At 36.4% G+C, this 19,867-nt stretch overlaps 1 protein-coding gene across 1 annotated transcript in view; it reads right to left on the bottom strand.

Annotated features, from left to right (window-relative positions):
* Window positions 1–19,867, bottom strand: part of DIAPH3 (diaphanous related formin 3) — a 531,965-nt gene that overhangs the window by 196,764 nt on the left and 315,334 nt on the right. The window contains exon 22 of the mRNA XM_070408978.1: window positions 13,582–13,711. Within this exon, the coding sequence (XP_070265079.1) occupies window positions 13,582–13,711 (130 nt within the window). The remainder of the gene's footprint in view (window positions 1–13,581; window positions 13,712–19,867) is intronic.

Below are 19,867 nucleotides of genomic sequence, written 5' to 3'. Positions count from 1 at the left end.
AAGGAAATGGGACACTGGAAACTGAGGACTATACTCCACACAAATAGTCTTCTACCACATCTTCTTCTCCCATAAGGGCTTCTGAAAGTGCTTATTTCAGTGTTACCTCAAGAACCCCGCTAACAATGGAGGAATCCCACTTGTGTACTCCTCTGATAGCATTACCATAAAATAATTTATTCATTCAACCTAAATTAACCTTCCTATACTCACCAACACAATTGTTTTGTAAAGGAAACTAGAGGCTATAGTATTTCAGGCTCCCAACAAAATAATATTTCCTATATGATGTTAATAATAAAGGTATTTTATAAAACTACTAGAGGCCTGTTGCACGAAGAGATTCATGCAATAGGCCTTCCCCTCTCCTGGCTGCCGGCACCGGTTTTCCTCCGGCACCCGGGACCCAGGCCATCACTCCGGCCGGAGCTGCCTTCCATCCTCAGTCTTCGTGGCCCCAGCCGGAGCCGCCTTCCATCTTCTGTCTTCTCGGTTCCGGCTCGCCTTCAGTCTTCGCTCCACCGCTTGGAGCCTGCGTATGCAAATTAACCGCCATCTTTGTTGGCGGTTAATTTGCATATTGTGCTGATTAGCCAATGGGAGGCGTAGCGAAGGTATGGTCAATTACTCTGTTTGTCTGTTATTAGATTAGATTAAGAATATTTTATAAATGCCAGTTATAAATAATGAATTAGATGCACAAAAACGTCAGATAGCATTAAAAAATTCTTCTTATTAAGTAGGCCTATAACAAAATCTAAGTTCTAGAATACCATTATAAAACCTACTACTATTTTGAAAATATATAAATTGAAACAAGATGGTAAAAAAGCACAAACTCAAAATAAATTGCAGCTTAGTTCATAACAGAAAAACGTAAATTGAAAGAAGCAATGCTGAGCGAGTAGACAGTTATCCTCACCAAGTGGCCCACCCTCCTCTGCTCAGCTTTTCTTTCTTCCCATTGTCCTGATTATTGCCTTGCCCAGTGAATTTACTATACTCTGTACAGTGAGGGGTTTGCTGTTATTGCTAACATCACACTGCAAGAGAACTGCCTATATTTGGTGGGAACCTGGAGAGAAAAAGGGAGAAGGCAAGCAGAGGAAATGATGGGCACAGCCAATGAAAGGGCGCCAGCCATTTCTGTTGTCCCATTTCACTCACGCTGGGGAGAAATAAGCAGCCTTGTCTTCCTCAACTATGCAGAGGTTTGAAGGCAAAATAGCTTTTTAGAAGAAAAAACAATATTAGTGGGAGAAGCCTATCTAATAGAAAATCATGCTTTCCTATAATTATTTGAGAATTCCTTGTTATAAATAAGATGTTTAAGAACATGGTAAATAGCCCAGCCACCGTGGCTCAGTGGTTTTGCATCGACCTATGAATCAGGAGGTCACAGTTCTATTCTCGATCAGGGTACATTCTCAGGTTGCAGGTGGGGCATGCAAGAGGCAGCCAATCAATGATTCTCTCTCATCATTGATGTATCTTTCTCTCTCTCCCTCTACCTTCTTCTCTGAAATCAATTAAAAAATATATAAAGATTTTTAAAAAAGAACATGTATATTTATAAAAGCCAAGTGACACCAGAATGACCGGTTGCTATGACGCACACTCAGGCAGGCCAACTGGCCCAATCGGGGGGGGGGGGGGCGGCCAGCCAATCTCCTACAGCCCCTCCCCCAGCTGGCCCCTCCCCGATCCCGCCCCCCATCGAGGCGAGCCAGCTGGACCCCACCTGTGCACAAATTCATGCACCATGTCTCTAGTGGTAAATAAATGTTAAACCAGGAGTCCTCAAACTACGGCCCGTGGGCCACATGCAAATATAAATATTGTATTTGTTCCCGTTTTGTTTTTTTACTTCAAAATAAGATATGTGCAGTGTGCATAGGAATTTGTTCATAGTTTTTTTTTAAACTATAGTCCGGCCCTCCAACGGTCTGAGGGACAGTGAACTGGCCCCCTGTTTAAAAAGTTTGAGGACCCCTGTGTTAAACAAAAGTCCATAATATGGGGGTTTGTAACAGCATTCAAAATGTTCCCTCAGGAAAATGGTTTTGTGTGCATGTGTATGCCAGGGAGGTTTTAATGTGGTCCATAGTAAATATTAAGCATAAAATGACAGATTTGCAAATTCTGAGGTGAGTTTTCATAAATGGCTACTGGAGACCATGCAGCCTAACAAGTCCTGAGCTGCACATCTCTGGACCTGAAAAATTCCAAAATTGTTCTCCTGTCTAGATCTGTACTCCTACATCTCAGTCGATGACTGGTGTTATGACTCCTCTCTTTTTCTCATACCCCACACACCAATCATATTGGAAATCCTGTTGGTTCTACCTTCAATGTAAACTCATTGTCTAAATCCTTCTTACCACACTCGCTACCTCCTCCTGGCCAACATTATATCTCCCCTGCATTATTATTATAGCATCCTGACAGTTTCACTTCTTCTACCATTGTTCCTCTACATTTCCCCCCACCTCCACAATAGCCAAAGCAATCCTTTAAAAATACCAGCCAGATAGCATTTTGTTACAGGATAGTGAGAAGCTAGGAAAATAGAGAAACTGAGACAAGAAAATTAAACAAGGCCAAACAGATTGCAGCTAGCTAGCAAATAACAATCCATTATCTTTCCCAAACCAAGGACACTTGAGAGCAAATGGTTAAAAGCATCTCTAACTAAAGAATGCAGGAAAAGGGGGGTTGGGGGGCAGCTTTAAAGTAAGAAGCCAGCAGTCTCAGGGCTTGGCAAGATAAAATTGCCAGGTGCTTCTCATGAATTTTGGCAAAGCCATAACAAAGGAAAAAGGGAACCTTGAGAGTTAATCTGTACCAAGATACCCGGCAGAGGAATTTTAATACCAATAGACAGAAGGGTATATAACCCCTTGAGCCACCCCCAGTGCACTCACTTACCAAATTACTTGGGAAGTCTGCCTGGGCCTTATAGGCCAGTTGTCTTTTGATAGATTTGTTTGCCTTGCTTTTTTTTTTCTTTAATAAATTTACTAACTTCACTTCTTTAAAAATTGACTTTACTACAATGCAATTGTTCAGGGTGACTCATTTGAAGTCTTTCCAAGAAGAGGAGGAGGGGAGCGCCCTCTCCCTTCAACTCAGGGGGCTGTCCCATACACCTTTCCTGGTATCTGTGGGATGCCTGTCACAATTCTTCTACTCAAAACCCTTCCAAAGGTTCCCATCTCAGAGTACAGGCAAATCCGTACACAACGGCCAATCACGTGCTATAGCAGGGGTGGGCAACCTTTTTGTGAGTGCATGCCAAGACCAGCAAAATCTCTGACTCAAAATTCTTCTGCGTGCCAACCCTAATTTTTTGAGAACATGTTACACCTACTTGATATCTCTTAAGGTGTACATATGTGAAGAAACTTGAAGAAATAATAAAATTCATTCGAGCGACAAAAACACAGTATATGATGATGAAAAATACATTTATTTTTTAATGTATACATGTACACTGATAGTCCGACAGAAAACTTTACGACTCCGTTTGATATTATCAGTGGGACTTTTGCTGCTGCATCACTGATGACAGAGATTTTACATCAGGTTTATATTTCGTGACCTTCAGAGATATGCACGAGCTACTACTTTCATCCGTCAGGCTACTCCTATTACGAGACTTAACAAAATCATCACTGAGAACAGATTCACAAGTGTATGTGGATGAAACCAAAACACTGGTCAGATCTAGGAAGGCAGGGAGAGTTAAGGCAGAGGCATAGAAATTGCTCTTCCCCTCTCTCGTCAATCCATGTCTATGGTCTTTAAGATAACTTGTTATGTAAAATTATTTATTTGTCTAAGATGCACCTACCCTGAATTTACCTGAAAAATAAAAAAGTCAATATTAAGAAAAAAATTGTAAATGGAAGATTATAAGAGAGGGTTTCGCGTGCCAGCAAAAGTTACTGGCGTGCCATGTTTGGCACATGTGCCAGGGGTTGCCCACCCCTGTCCTATAGGATATTACCTTTCTGACCTTACCTCCTATTACACTCCCCTTCCGCCCTCTGTTTCAGCCTCACTTCCATACTGTGGGGCCTGTGCACTTGCTCTCCCCTCTGCCTATAGTGCTTCTCCAAATACTCATATGCTGGCACCTCACACCTTCAAATTTTGCACAAAGGCCACCTTCTCTACAGGCCCCCCTGACCACTCAACATGAACTCTAAAAACCATGCCCTGGAATTCCAAAGCCAACTGTCTGACATAATATACATTGGCTGCTTTCTTCCATTTATGTTCTGTATCCACACCTAATAAGTAACCTGCAGGAGAGCAGAGACTTTTCTTTGTGATCATGTACTCTATCCAGTACTGCAAATACTGGTGCCTGAGACAGAAGAGGCATTAAATAAACAATGAGGTAATGAATAAAATATCTTATTTAAGCCACTGCTATTTTTTTCCTGTCACTCAAAGTCAAGTCTAATCCTTGTTAATACTAGTGCCTAGGACAGTGTCTACTATGCAGCAAGGGCTTGATAAGTTTTTTTGGAAAGATTCTTTCCTTATAGGGTCAGAAGATATCAAAAACTGTAAATGAGCACTAGTTCTTTCTTCCTTAAAAAATGTAGTTTGACAAATAGCTGCTGACAAATTGCCATCACAGTGACAATTGCATAACAAAAGGGGCTCCCTACTGATCAATTTTAAATCTATACTTAAAGATGACCTTTTCTGAGAGGAGCAAAACATTTTCTTTAGGTTTTCCTCTGAAGGTTGAGTACTACTAAACATCTTTTTAGAGGCTTCTCTCACTTATATCATTTACCTTAAAAGTGTTAGTTCCGATTTCCTTATGGCACTCCTTATAATTCTGGGCTGATAAATTTGTTTTTTAAGTAAAATTCAAACACTTCCATAAAAAAAAAAATAACCTCAAAGTTGCTGAAGAGTTGTTGGAAGACTAATTGCTTTTAAAGGTTATGTAGTAGTAGAACCCTTTTAAAAAAGAAATCTTGTATCAAAGCTCAAACTATGAAATAAAAATAAAGTGACAGGCTGGAGCACAAGTAGGCAAAGAGAACTCATTTTCCAAATTCCATTCCCTAATCTAGAATGTGCAATTGGTGAAAATTCATTGAACTTATGATTTGTGCAATTTCCAACAAGGATATTTTTCTCTAATTTTTAGAAAAGTGTCAAAATTTTCCAGTAACATAAATCTATAAAGTTTTTGGCCTTATATTCTAAAGCTTGCATAAGTCTCAGGTAAGACACAGTTGTAATGTGCTGCAATAACTTCTGAGAATATATATTAAAATTCTATATTATTCACAGAGACTCATGATTACTTGCACATTTATTGACAACATATGCAGATCTATGATAACAGGAAATAATTACTGAAAAATAACAACAACAACAAATGTAGGAATATGTATATAGTTCTTACTAGGTGCTATTCAAGCTTTAAGAATCTACACTAATAAAAGGAAAACATGCAAATTGGTGTCACTCCACTACGCCCACCAGCCAATCAGGGTGACTATGCAAATTAACCCAACAAAGATGGCGGTTAATTTGCATATGAAAGCGCAGAGTGAAGACTGAAGAGGCCTTGTTACGGCTGGAGGGGAAAAGCCAAGTCTCGCTGCGGCTGGACCAAAGGCCTGGGTCCCGGGTGCTGGAGGAAAACCGGTACCAGCAGCCAGATGGAAGGAAGGCCTATTACACGAATCTTCGTGTAACAGGCTTATAGTATTTACATATTAACTTATTTAATCCTTACTACAAATCTCTGACTTAAGCACAATTATTTAATCCCCATTATATAGGTTAAAACAAACAAACCAAAAAACAAAGTCCCAGAAAATTTTCCTTATTCTCTGGGACTTAGTTTGTTTGAGTAGCTATTTCAAATCTGTAACCCAGTCACCTAAGGTTACACCTCTATCAACAGGTAGATGTGGGTTTGATTCTCAATTGTCTAGCTTCAAAATAATAATACATTGCCTCTGCAATCTAACTGGAGCCACGTTTTATTTTGCCCACTAATGTCATTTACTGGAATTACTGGAATTGTCACTGTCTATAAATAAAAACTCCTTAAATTCGGAGGCATACTATAAATTTTGGTTTTAACTGCTTTGGCATTTGCATATAATGTAAGAAAAGGGTGTTCCATAAACTCACCAACAACCATTAAATACCCAACTGTTTCACAACATAATGATAGATGATTCCCATATATACATGCCTATTAGTGTCATTTCCCTTAGCTGTTTCTTAATACTCAAAGTCTATAATCTACCTTCAGTTATGGGACCGATGACAAGGATGGCAGTACTGGGTTGAAGATTGTCCCAAAATCCATGGCTACAAGCAGCACAGAACATGACTTGTTTGGAAATAAGATCTGTGCAGAGGGAATCTGTTAAGGATCTCGAGATGTCATTCTGGACTTAGGGTGGGCCCTAAATCAAATGACCAGTGTCCTTATGAGGAGAGGTGAGGACACAGAGACACAAAGAAGGCAATATGAAATGGAGGCAGAAAAACACTCAGGGGTGCTGGCAGCCACTCGAAGCTAAAAAAAAAAGGCATTGGGTGGTTCCTCCCTGAGAGCCTCCAGAGGGAACCACTTCTACCCACACCTTGATTTCAGACTCCTGTATTCCTCAACAGTTAGAGAATATGTTTGTTGGTTAAAGCAACGAAGTGTGTGGTAATTAGTTATGGTAGCCCTACAAAGTTAATATAACTACTCATTCAACATTTTGTATGCTGCATAAACACAGTACCTGCTGCATCTGGTCAACGCCTCTTCAACCCTTCAGTCCCATGTCAACCTGGTGAGCAACAAGATGCTACAGACTGCCATAAATGTGTTTGTTCCGCCCACTGTTAGATTTCTCTATGGTATATGGATTTGCTATGTTAAGCTATCCTTCAGAATGCTCTCATTCTGAAATTTTCTTTCATCAACCTTGTTTGTAATCTTCCACTTTATGTTGCAAGAGGGAGGTGCAGTAAATACTGCTTTATGGCAGCAGTCTAAGAGCTCCAAGACCTTGGCTGTCACTGTCGATCCTGCCCTGCTACCTGATGTTCACTATGGCTCGTGAGTGACACTGATAGAACTGTGTGAGTAGCTATTTCAAATCTGTAGCTGGCCAAAATCTGCAAACACTGTAAACTGTTAGTTTCTCGAAAAGATTAATGCTATATTGATGCCACTTTCCATCTGCTAACCTCCAAAAAGATATAGAGGTCTTCCTGATGTGGTTTCCTTCTTCATCATCATCCATCAACCCAAGCAGTAGCCGACTCAGGAAACGTTCCTGGCTCAGTATTACAAAAAAAAACAACTTTAGAAGAAGTAGTTCCTCCCTGCTCAGCGTTCTTCAATGTCAGGCCATAGAATCACGAATCCTTCCAGGGATTTTGGTCATGTTCTTTCTGTATTCCATTCTGCTGCTTTCCAAAACAGTTTATATTTGCACTATAAAATTATCTCATAAAAGTCTCCAATTTAAACTTCTGATGCCAACCCTATATAGATATCCCCTGAAAATAAACTGGAAGGATTTTAAAACAAAATGCTGCTCAGAAGACAACCTGGACCTTGTGGCTTCTTAGTGCTCAAGGGGCGCTGTAAGTATTTTCCATATGTCCTGTAATTGCCTTGTGAATGGCCTGGTTATATTTCATAATAACATTTTATGTTAAAGTGCTAATTTACAAATACCATCCTTTTAGTAAATGAATGCAAAACTATGTGGATCACATTTTTATAATAAGTTTACCTTTTTAATATTTGGCTTGTAATAACATTAAAATTATTTTATGATTCCTAGGTCTAGTTATTAGGTGATTACAGATAATCAGGTTAGATCACGGAGGCCTGACTACACAGAAGTCATAGACTAGCTTTACAGACATGGCTTGTTACTCTACCATCTACCTGTGAAACCAGTGCTACACCATTAGTGGACACCAAATGTTTACACTATTTCCATAGGGTAATGGAAAAAAAATAGGCTAAACCATTTTTCCATTTCTACTCTTTTAGAAAAGTGTCAAAAGATGATTCAGTGTAACTAGTCTTTATCAACTACTTGCTTATAATAAAATAAGAACTTTATATTAGCCAAACAAGAGTAAGTGGCAAATAAATTAAACATTGGGATATAATAAGTAAAAGAAAAGGGAAAACTTAGTGTATCCCATTAAAAATGAATGCATTCTAAAATAAAATATATTCATGAATTATTTACTTTTAATTTCAGGGTTAGAATACCTCAGTGTTTCCTTATACATGTCCTAATATACGGATATGTCAGGTCTATTCAAAAAAGGAATTGAGGCACACCTGTAACTATTTAAAAGCATGTGATAATTTGTGGTTTGTACAAGAACCTTTGATATTACTTTATTGATTACTAGTGAATGAACATTCAGCACAGCAGGTCTATGACTGTGTATTCAACTGGTCTGATAAAGTAAAATAATCATTCAGTAATGACTACTCTATTCTATAGCCAAAAAAACAAGCAAGGGAAGTTAGTGTATTAGTTTGCTAGGACTACCATCACAAAATACCACAGACTGGGTGGGTTAAACAACAAAAATCTATTTTCTCAAAGTTCTAGAGTCCAATATAAGGTGTCAGTAGGTTTGGTTTGTTCTGAGGCCTCTGTCCTTGGTTTCCAAATGGCCATCTTCTTGCTGTCCTCACACAATCTGTCTTCTGTGCATACACATCTTGGGGGTCTCTCTGTAAGTCAAGATTTCCTCTTCTTATAAGGTGACTAGATAGGTTGAATTAGGGCCCACCCTAAAGGCCTCCTTTAACTTAATCACCCCTATAAGCCCTATCTCCAACTATATAGTCACGTTATGAAGCTTGGGGCTTCAATGTATTTGGATAGAATTCAGCCCAAAACAGTATATATATGTGTGTGTGTGTGTGTGTGTGTGTGTGTGTGTGTGTGTGTGTATGTATTCAATTAAAGCAATATCCTATATGATTGTCTCCTCTAACAAAATTATTTTAATATAAATGTTCTCCACCAGTAATATGTATCTATCAAACTACTTCACTATATTGGGAGAAATGTATCCTAATGTATATTTTCAAAAACTTCTATATCCTACAATTGATATGAAACATGAATTATTTGTCTCACAAAATTATGAGGCAATAACCTTCATGACATAATGGTTCTAACACAATGCTATTTATGTTGTAAATTTGTTGCACAATAAATATTTTAATGCACTGACAATATATATTTAAAATATAAAATGCAATTGAATTAATAATACTGAATATGCAAAATAATTATATCAAATTCACTAACAAATTTTAATTGGCTTTTTGGAAGTCAATAGCATAGGAGGTTAATGAAAGGCTTTGAAATGCCTTCTATTTGTTATAGCAGATGAATTTGAAATTTTCAAACACTATGCAGTTTCCAGGTGGCAGCCACCTGGAAATTAAGTGTTCTAAGTGTTCACAGTAGATGCATAAAAGATAAACATTTGGTATTTAGTAAGGCATTTATCATAAAATGTTGGAAAGTCACGAGGAATTGAAAACCAAGAGATGTATTTGAGTAGACAACTATTTGGGTAAAACCAAGAAATTACTAGCTAAAAGCAAACAAATAAAGCCTTAAAAGCAGAGAGTCTATAAAATAGAAGAATATATATATCAAAGAATACTCCTGAAAGCTAAAAATGTGGAAACAGAAAAAAGTAACAATAAAAATGGATGATCATTAAATCCACTCTGATAGTACACTGAATATTGTCTTTTCTCTAGAAGCTAACTACATTCCCAGCAGTTCCAGGAATGGTCTCTAGTATATAGTATTTAAGACCAGAAGTTCTTAAATAGTGGTCTAAGATTTTCTGAAAAAACTATAAATTTATTTTTTTAAGGACAAAGTAGAATACATAAAAAGCTAGGTGAGGTCTCCAATAACGAAAAAGCACAAAAGAGAAGGTGATATTGACTTTGTTACTTGATGAAGGAGACAGCATTTTGGTCATAGCTGCCACTTGCTACAAATTTACCTTAAAATCTACCACACAGCTCTCAGTTGAGATACTGAAAGGCTATAAAATGATACGGCAAATAAGAAAAGGGAATAGAAGGAAAGGGACTAAGGAGGATTTTTTCACATACTTAAATGGGGAGGAGAGGTTAAGGGTACAGGAATCAAGAGCCACATTTTATTGCACATTGTGATTTACACATTGAGATGTGGCTGGAGAAGGCAAGTAAACTTGTAGATATACAAGTGTGGAGCTCAGAAGGGAAGTGTCAGATATAAATTTGTGTCATTAATGTTTTGATGGTATTTAAGCCCTTGGGAACTAGAGAGATCAACTGAGGAGAAGCCATGGGTGGGGGGGGGGGGGGGGGGGGGTGGGGGGTAGGGAGGAGGGAAGAAGAGAAGAATTCACTATTAGGCTAATAACAGCAATACTTAGAGGCTGCATAGAAGAAGAGGGGGAGGTAAAGGATACTGAGAATAAGAGGGCAGAACCAGTTGGGAAGAAACCAGGTATGAGTGAGGGAGCCTTCATTGCACCAAGACACAGAAACTATGCCATGGATCAGCAGCAAGACAAGAACAGTTTCTAGCACAAACTAATCACACAACTATGTTTGTTGTATGAATGAGCGAATAGTTACAGAGTGAAGTAGCACGGTCTTTCTGGAATTCAGAGTTCACTATCTAGGATAATGGAAATATATGCCAGAGCTTTGATAACCCTGAAAAAGACAGAGCTGAACAAGGTGACACTGTAAACTTACCTTTGTTTTATTTTAATACATCCCAAGAAATCCCACAGTTTTGTCTTATTTCCTACTCATTAATAAAATATCATTCCAATTTAATAATGAAAGAAGTTATGTGAAATAATCTATAAAACCTTCGTATTTCAGAGTTTACTAATTCCACTTGTTTAGACACAGGAAAATGCATTCAACCCTGAGAAGTCGGAAAAGGAAAGAACTCTCACAATGGTGTAGAGAAATACAATAATGAGCCAAAATACTTTCACTGAAATACAACAGATAAGCCGTAAGCTATTATCTCTTAGGAAAGAAGCCGCCCTAATGAAGTAGATTTTCGAAAATTGTCATACGGGTAAGCTCATTAGTTGCAATGCAAGTTCCCCCTGCTGATCCAGGAGTACCTAATGGCCAAGATTTGTTTTATCTCAAAAACAAAGGTACTATTTAATTCATGTGATAGCTCACTGAGGAGATTTCAAATCTGAAAACTTTTAAATAATGATATATGAGAGCACTGAAATTCTCCATAGCAAACCGACTTATTTCATCCAAAACATCACAATCATTCCTCTAAAAATCTCCTTCATTAATAGGGTAATAGAAGCATACAAAGAACTTATGCTCAACAATCACCTACAGTATAAATTATCTTAGTAATGGCTATCTCATTTCAAATATGAAGTTGGCTGCTCCCTGTGAAACACATTAACGGTATCTGCTGACCCATCCACATATGTGTTCCTCTGGTAACCAGATGGAAACTAAACCCCTTCAGGCCCCCACTGCCCCATAGAAACATCAGGAAAGAAAACAAACAGAAAAATCTAATTACAAAGTTACAACTCTGCAAGCCCTTATGAAAGTTAAATATTTTTAAAAAGCAAAACATCGTAATATTCATACAGAATTTTAAGTACAATCAAATGAGTCATGATAGATAAATGATATTTCAAAACCTTAATTTACAAGCAAAACTGCTAGAAAGTAAATTCCACGATGAGAAATGCATCTGAAAGAGAAGTATGTTCAGGCTTACTGCTCAGCTTCAGAACTAGTAGGAAAGATGGTGAACTGATTGGAAATAGAAACTGCTATCAGGCAGAAAATGTTTGCACTGCTTTAATTCTTGCTAAATAACCTAATGTTTACATAAGCTGTTAACTACTCAACTACTTTTTCACTAGAAAAACACACAAAATTTCCTCTATATTTCAAGGCATTTTGGACCACTTTTTCCTCTACCACTCTATTACTTACCAAGTTTAATGTTCATCAAAAACACCCATTTTCAATTCTTTTTCAAGCCATTAATTCAAATTGTATTCCAAAATATCAGAAATCTCATTTCAGAAATGTCGCCTTCCCTAAGTTAAAAAGCCAGTCATTTAAAAACTATTTTAAGTATCACTGAGCTATTTTTAATGTTTTCTTCTCTATGCTCGTTGGCCCTATCTCACATTATTTCATATAAGGAAATAGTTTGAATTATTTTCATTTCACACACATTCATATTCTCTCTCTCTCTCTCTCTCTCTCTCTCTCTCTCTCTCTCTCTCTTCTTACCAAGGACATTTTAAGGTAAAGTAAGCAATTCAACATCATTAGAGCATTGGGAGGCAGGAGTAAAAAATAAAGTTAAAAGTTTAGTTTTAATCTTAAAAATCCAGACCAATATTTCCAGCACCATGACACTCCCTTGCCCCCCAGGTTGTATGAGGTGTACACTTCAAAGAAACATACATCTCAGGAATGAGTGTCAAAGAACATCTTATCTAATCACATGCCTTTTAGCTACAATCCCTATTTTATAGAAGGAAAAACATTTAAAGAAGGCAGGGAATGATAAAAGTGATGTTTTTTTTTCTTTAAGAAGGAGTATTCACAATAATATGGAAAAAATTAAGTATTCTCAAGTTGACAAACTTGAATTTTAAGAAGGAAATAAACAGATTACAAAATACTTTGACATTACTAATGGCCAGTGTTCAACACAAATAGTACATATAGTCCACCATTTCATGTGAGTTGCTTCCAAACTATATAGCAATACATTCGTATATATTCATAAAAATGAGTATTCATAAATTAGCTATTGGAAGCCAATTAATGCTTTGTTGTTGTTTTTCCCCGCATAGGATCAATGTGATATATAAATAAAAACTGGATTCTTCAGGTGGTCAAAAAATTGCATTTGATCATTTTATATCCAAGTATTAATAATGGCCTTATCCTTTCTATGACCCTTATAACCTGATCTAACCAGAGCAGGGGCCAGAAGCAGGTTACAAAGGTTAGCATTAGGAAGGAGCAAACCGAATCTCTGGAAATTCAGTGTCTACCAGGACAGAGAAAGCGGGCTCCACCTGCAAGGTGGGTGGAGATAGACTTAGGACTCAGACAAACAGGGGACACTGATTACTAGACACATAACAGTACCAAGTGCTTGTGAATGACATTGAGTCACGGAGTGTAACAGCGGCCACCAGTGGAGCAGGCACAGCAGCAGAGGTGCGGCTGCCAGGCATTTTTTAATATAGGGCTCATTATCTAATCAAATTAAATCATAACAACAGTAACGATCAATCAGAAAATTGTGGACTATATGTACTATTTGTGTTGAGTTGTAGAAAACAAATGTTCTACAACTTCAATTTTTAAAGAGAGGTATTCAGCATGAAAACACTGTGACAAAGTAGCAAGCATGCTTAAATAAAAGGCATTACTTTCTGTCTTTAAAAACTGAAGACCCAGAGCAATGAAATGTTTTCTATAAAAGCACGAACCTTTACTAGCTTTGTCCAAATGTTGCAAATCCTCCACAAAACTTAGGATATCAGGGTACTTTTCTTCACATATTTCCACTAGAAAATGAAGTAGTGTTGTTTTCTGATCTGCTGATTTCGTGTCCTTTAGCTAAATAGGACAAGAGAGAGAGAAAAACAGGGTCAAACATATTTTGAAAATCTGTCTATTAAAATGGTAATATAGTATTCTGGAGATAAGAATGAATGACTTGTAAAATTAGTTAATTCTATTTTTGAAAAGCAAATATTTAAATACTTGAAAAGCTACTCTTAACATGTTGTTCGATTAAAGTCAATAACATTAATTGAAAAGAAGGAATAAGTATAATCCAATCTAGTATGTGACATTTTATAGGGGAAAATATATGGTAAATTCCTAGGAAAGTCAATACAATAGTGGTACCTAAAACTACCCCCACATTTGAGCATGTTCTCATTTGGCGCATGCTGATAGAATGCCTGCTGGATAATGCAGGAGTCAGAAATACACAGAGGACAGTAATTCCTCAACAGGCTGTTTAGTGAAAACAAAGAAACAGAAAATACGTATTTACCCTGGTGTGACAAATAGTACAGTAAAACTGATCACAAAGTACATTTAGGAGGACAAGACATCTAAATTGAGCATTGGTAGAGAGGAAGTTGTATGGGGTAGGGAAGAGAAGAAGAAATCCAAAGCTCAGTATCATTGCAGAAGGAGCAGCTTTTGCTAAAGGCCATAGACGAGGACGGAAATGGCACATGTGAGGAACCTGAATGACTCCAAAATACAAGTGTGTGTTGGGGAGGGCAAGAGGGTTGAGTAAAAACTATGAATCTGAAAAGACAGGAAAATAAAAGGAAAGGTAGGTCATGCAATGGAAATAGGATTTTGATCCCTGAGAATTTGGAGTTTTTAAACAGATGAGAGATGACCAGATGTACATTTTAGAAATCTCCCTGTAGGGCAGCGTGGATAAAAGATTAGAGCAAGGGTGATAACAGAAGCAGGAAGAGTAATTTAAAGAGCTGTAGCAATAATGCAGACAGGGAAAGACGACAGATAGCCTGAGCTGAGGGGATGCTTTGGGAATAGAGTAATGAGACAGAGTGGACATGGAAATTCAAGCAATGCCATTAATTGAGACAAGACAAAAAAAAATAACAACCGATTTGGGTGGGCTGGGCAATGAAAAAAAAATCATTTCAGTTATGAACAAGTTGAGTTTGAAGGTTTTAAATAATATCAAACTGGAAATGTCCAAAAAGGATAGGTGTAGAAGAGTGGTCCTCAACCTTTTCTCATTACTACTAGCTAAGGTGCTTTTAAAGCATTTTTTCCCCTAATTGTTACAAAATTTAAAAACCATAGGTACATTGTACATCTGTTTATGCACTGTATGTATATCTGTGCTTTACATATAACAACAGTAAGACATTTTTGCTCACGAAGAAAACATTTTTATCCCCTCGAAGGTGACAAACTGTTAGGAATCCTTCAGGGGGTTGGGACTTAAGGGGAGTGAATTGGTCTAAGCACCAGTTTGTGAGCTGGTAGCCCCTAAAGCTAAAAATTTGATCAAATAAACTCAAAAAGGTATAAAGAATGGGAAGGAAGAACAGTGGCTTGAAGACCAGGATGGACCCATCCTAACCGGAAATGGGCAAGGAATGCAATCAGAAAAGAGATGAGGTCAAGCTAAAATCTAAACAATAAATAGGGAGTTAGCTTGGGTTTTGTGTAGTCACTGGGTGTGAAGACAGGACAAATAGGAAATCTGGTGGTGTGCCTTACAACTGAGTAATCCTTTAGAGCAGATACACATATGAGAGTGGAAAAACATCCCTCTTTGCATACCAGGATTTAATTTAGAGCTGGAAACTCTTGGACTACCTAACTGGGAACAGCCCTATTTACTTGCTCTTTTCTGACAATTTCCCACTTTAAAATATGCATGTGTGAGTATATATATAAATATATAAATATATCTCCATATGTGATATTTTTACAAATTCCACCATCACTAAATACTATATTACTATCAGAAGAAGATAATAAGCCTATTGTATAAGTTACTACACAATAGAAGAATGAGAGCGATACTGTACAACCATAAATATTAACACACACCACAACTTATTAATGCAAAAACTAGCAGACTCTTGGGAACATACAGCTACCCTTCTAGACAGTCTGACTTTCACATTACCGATGTAATAGGTACAAATGCTACACTGACCTGTACAACACACAAACCAATGTTGATTCACTATATTGTACACCTGAAAGTAATATAATATTGTATGCCAACAACACTTACATAAAAAGAAAATAAAGAATGGTTCCTGGCACTTTAAAAACTGATATAAACATTAATCCACTATTTCATGCCTTTTAAAAGGAACAGAGATCCCAACATCCACCTGAGTGTTTTGAAGGAGTATACTCCAAAAGTGACCCAAATACTAGCTAGATTAATGGTCAATAACATGCATGGGGTGACCTGATAATGTTAAAACACACTCTTAACTAGTTACTTAGCCTTGGGCAAGTTACTGGACCTTAGATTTTTACATAAGCGGAATAAAAATATGAACTAGACAGAGAAAGAGAACTCTTTTTTCTACTCCAAAATAATTAAATATACATTCTAGTAAACTTGATGTCAGTAGGCATATCAAAGTCTAATTTAAAACAATACTTTGGATAAAAATGAAGAAGCCTAATTATAATCTCAGTTCAGAAATTATTTTTGCATGCTTGGGCCAGTTAGAATATTTTATGAGGTTCAGTTTGTACATATGCTGAGAATGTTAATCCAATTTCTAAAAGTTACCTTTTACCATATAATTGCATTCATGCTATCATTTTAAATGGATAAGGCCAGATTACAAATAGGAAACTATTATAGCAAAATATAATAGTTTTCTCTTGTACAATAGTTAGCATAAAAGTTGCCTCTTTTTTCTTTTTAAACATCCTAGCAGCAAAGCTCTTTATTCCCTGCCCCCACCCACCCATCCCCTTTACAGCAGTGACTAGCTGGGGGATCCTGTCCCTTCTGTGGTCACACAGCTGCTGACTGTCCTCAGCTTACACCCTTCCTTATCATGCTCCTTTCATGTGAAACTCGACACAGCCTGTGTGGAATGCTAAGACAAGCACCATCTACTTCTGTACTTTGTAGAGTGTGGAAAGAGTATTCCAGTACTATTTTTAATATAGCTAATCAGCCAGCAACTACTAGGATTAATATGTCAAGAAATCTCTGGGATCCAACAACGACCAACTGGATCAACCTTAATCTTTATTTATGAGCAATAAGAATTCAGAATTTAGAATTCTGGAAATACTATAGTTTTTGTAGCACCTACAAGTTTAATAAAAATTAAGTGCATAGGTCAAATACATTCAAGAACTTAGAGACAACCATAAAGCTAAACACTAATTTATGGAGGAGGGTGGTTATCTTGGTTTATTATTGAAAACATCAATTGACTAGCAAGTTGCAATTGGTAACATCTTAATATTAAAAAGTATACTCTGACTAGTAAAAGGAAGTATTCTCCTATCCTTCCAAAATCTATATTTAACAATTGTGACACACACGCACACACAAAAATCCTGCAAATTTCTAATGAATAAATCTGAAATTAAACCTAATTTAGTAAAAAGTTCAGATAAGAAACATCAATAGAGACCATTTGTTGATAATGCCTGGTGTCTCATTTAAAAACTATGTGGCTCTAAATTGTAGGCCAGACATTTTTTATTCAGGTCCTAACATTTTCAGAAAAAAACTGCGTAATATTGCCAAGGCATTCTTCTTGCCTCAAATACTCTATTCCCTCCCTCCTTCCCCAAATAATTAAAATAAAAAATAACAGACTCCTTCTAACAGCATGAAAACACAACAAAATGTATTTGTCACAATCTTTATCTACTTGCTGCTCAATTTTTTAAACCTTCTTGATAAACATTAACAGTACAGAGGGCACATTCTATTTCTACTAATTTCTCATATCAAACATAATCAGTGATTGAGCTAGAAGGGGAAAGCTTGGGAGATAGTGACAATTTTGCTAAAGAGAAAGAACAACATGAACACATTCTGTAATGCTAACTTTGGAAAGAAACTGAAACTACAATATTTGCTTTGAAAATTCATTCCGGTTTTAAAATATGCTTCATTTAAATTTAACAGACATTGCTTGACAGGATTCCTTGTGTATTATTGTCAAGAGATTTATCTTCCTGATGAGTAATCATCACTGTTAAGTAGAATTTCTTATTTATATATTGTTTCTTTAAGGTACATTTAATGTGGCGCAGATGTCAAATAAACAAAGAGATGGATGGACTTTCTTCAACTGCTCTGTTCATTCCAGACAAAATAACGTTAAAAGCAGATCCTGTAATAAATCATGGCCTAGTTGTCAGTCTGGAGTACAAGTTCTTTGTTGCTACAATGCAAGGTTTGGGAATATTTCTAAGGTATTCAGCACAAATTTGGATGACATTTAAAGAATATTCTATTGTGTAGTCACAATAAAAAACATTCTTAAAATAAACCTTAGAATATTCTTGCTGATTTTTGTAATCCAAAGACTGTAACCCTTTTCTCTCTATAATTAAACATATCTTAAGAATATTGTTAAATTAGTAATTCTCTTCCCATTATCCTGTAATCTAAATATGTATACAAACAGCACTATTTTAGATGTTGTAGACATTGCTGACCAACCACTAGAAAAGATGACAAAATTATGAGCATCTGTGATGGTCCCATGCACTTCCTACAAATCCCTAGCTTGTGAATAGTATTAATGCTAAGGATGACAGCAGCAGGTATTTTTGTGGCACTTACTATAAGACAGTATAAAAGTATTCTGCTTAAAACACACAACATCCCTGTGAAAAAAGAACTATCATTATACCCATTATTAAAGAAGGAACAAAAGATATTTATTTGTAAGATCATGTAGTGAACCGCATCAGATAGATGGTAGAGCCAAGATTTGCACCCATGTTTGTGTGAATTCAAAGTTCTAAACCACTATAAATATAGTTCCTCTAAAAAAAGTCTTTTTCTAATGGGTCTTATTATTAGGCATCCAAAGAAATAAAATTCTCAAAAACACAGTGGACACAAATAGTAATAAGACAAAAGAGCATTATTAGAATTTAAAATACTGAAGCTCTATAACCTGTAAGTCTAGCCGTGAAGCCTCTGACAATGAACACCCTCTACCCTCTACCCTCAGGTCATTTCTAATTCTGAGAGCATGATTTTTTCTATTCTTTTATCTATTAAATTCATAAAATGCCACCTGAATCCTACAGTTCAAACAGCAAGTCTTTCCATATTGCTAATGAGTTAGTCCTGGCAAAATATGAGTATGATTGGATGAAAACATACCTGTAAAGTATGACCTTCAACAGGCTTAAACAAGTATACAGAATAACATTATATTTCATCTTAAGTCCCTTGTAGAATAAAGTGATTTGTAAATATATAAAATAACATCTTCAAATATAAGTTAAAGGTATCCCCACAAAAATGGATGTGTAAATACAAACGTACAAAGACTATTTGCTCAGCCCTAGCTAGTTTGGCTCAGTGGATAGAGCATCAGCCTACGGACTACAGGGTCCTGTGTTCGATTCCAGCCAAGGTCACATGCCCAGGCTGTGGGCTTATCCCCAGTAGGGGGCGTGCAGGAAGCAGCCAATTAATGATTCTCTCTTATCATTGATGTTTCTATTTCTCTCCCCCTCCCTTCCTCTCTAAAATCAATACAAATATTTATTTTTTTAAAAAAGGCTATTTGCTCAGTTCAAAAAGTCAATTTCACTAAAGAAACCAACCCACAATTATAGAATAAATAATATTTTCTGATATATAAATATACTAAAAATAAACACTCCCTAATTTTTTTCAAAAAGAGAATGTATATCTCCAAAAAGAATGGAATTAAAAATGTTAATATGAACAAAAGATGCTATGCTGGCATTGCCACACAATTTTAATATATTAATGCAACTTTTATAATGATTTCAAAGATGGATAGAAGTCAATTAATACTAGGTAAAATAGATAATTAGATAAATTTACAGCATTCATATATAAAAAAATTTTAACATTTTTACTTAATTTTCACATTAAAATGAGAATGAGGGTAGAAAAATTAAATAAACAAGAAAATTATATAAATAATATAGACCCATATAATAAAATTAAACTGGTTCATACCATATCCTACCAGATATACTTTCTCTAAATTA

Source organism: Myotis yumanensis, unplaced genomic scaffold, assembly GCF_028538775.1.
Source record: "Myotis yumanensis isolate MYYU_CA2020_CCGP unplaced genomic scaffold, mMyoYum1.0.hap1 SCAF_3, whole genome shotgun sequence".
In the NCBI taxonomy this organism is placed as follows: Eukaryota; Metazoa; Chordata; class Mammalia; order Chiroptera; family Vespertilionidae; genus Myotis; species Myotis yumanensis.
Note: the sequence above shows the minus strand (reverse complement) of the source record. Positions and strands in the feature narration are given on the sequence as shown.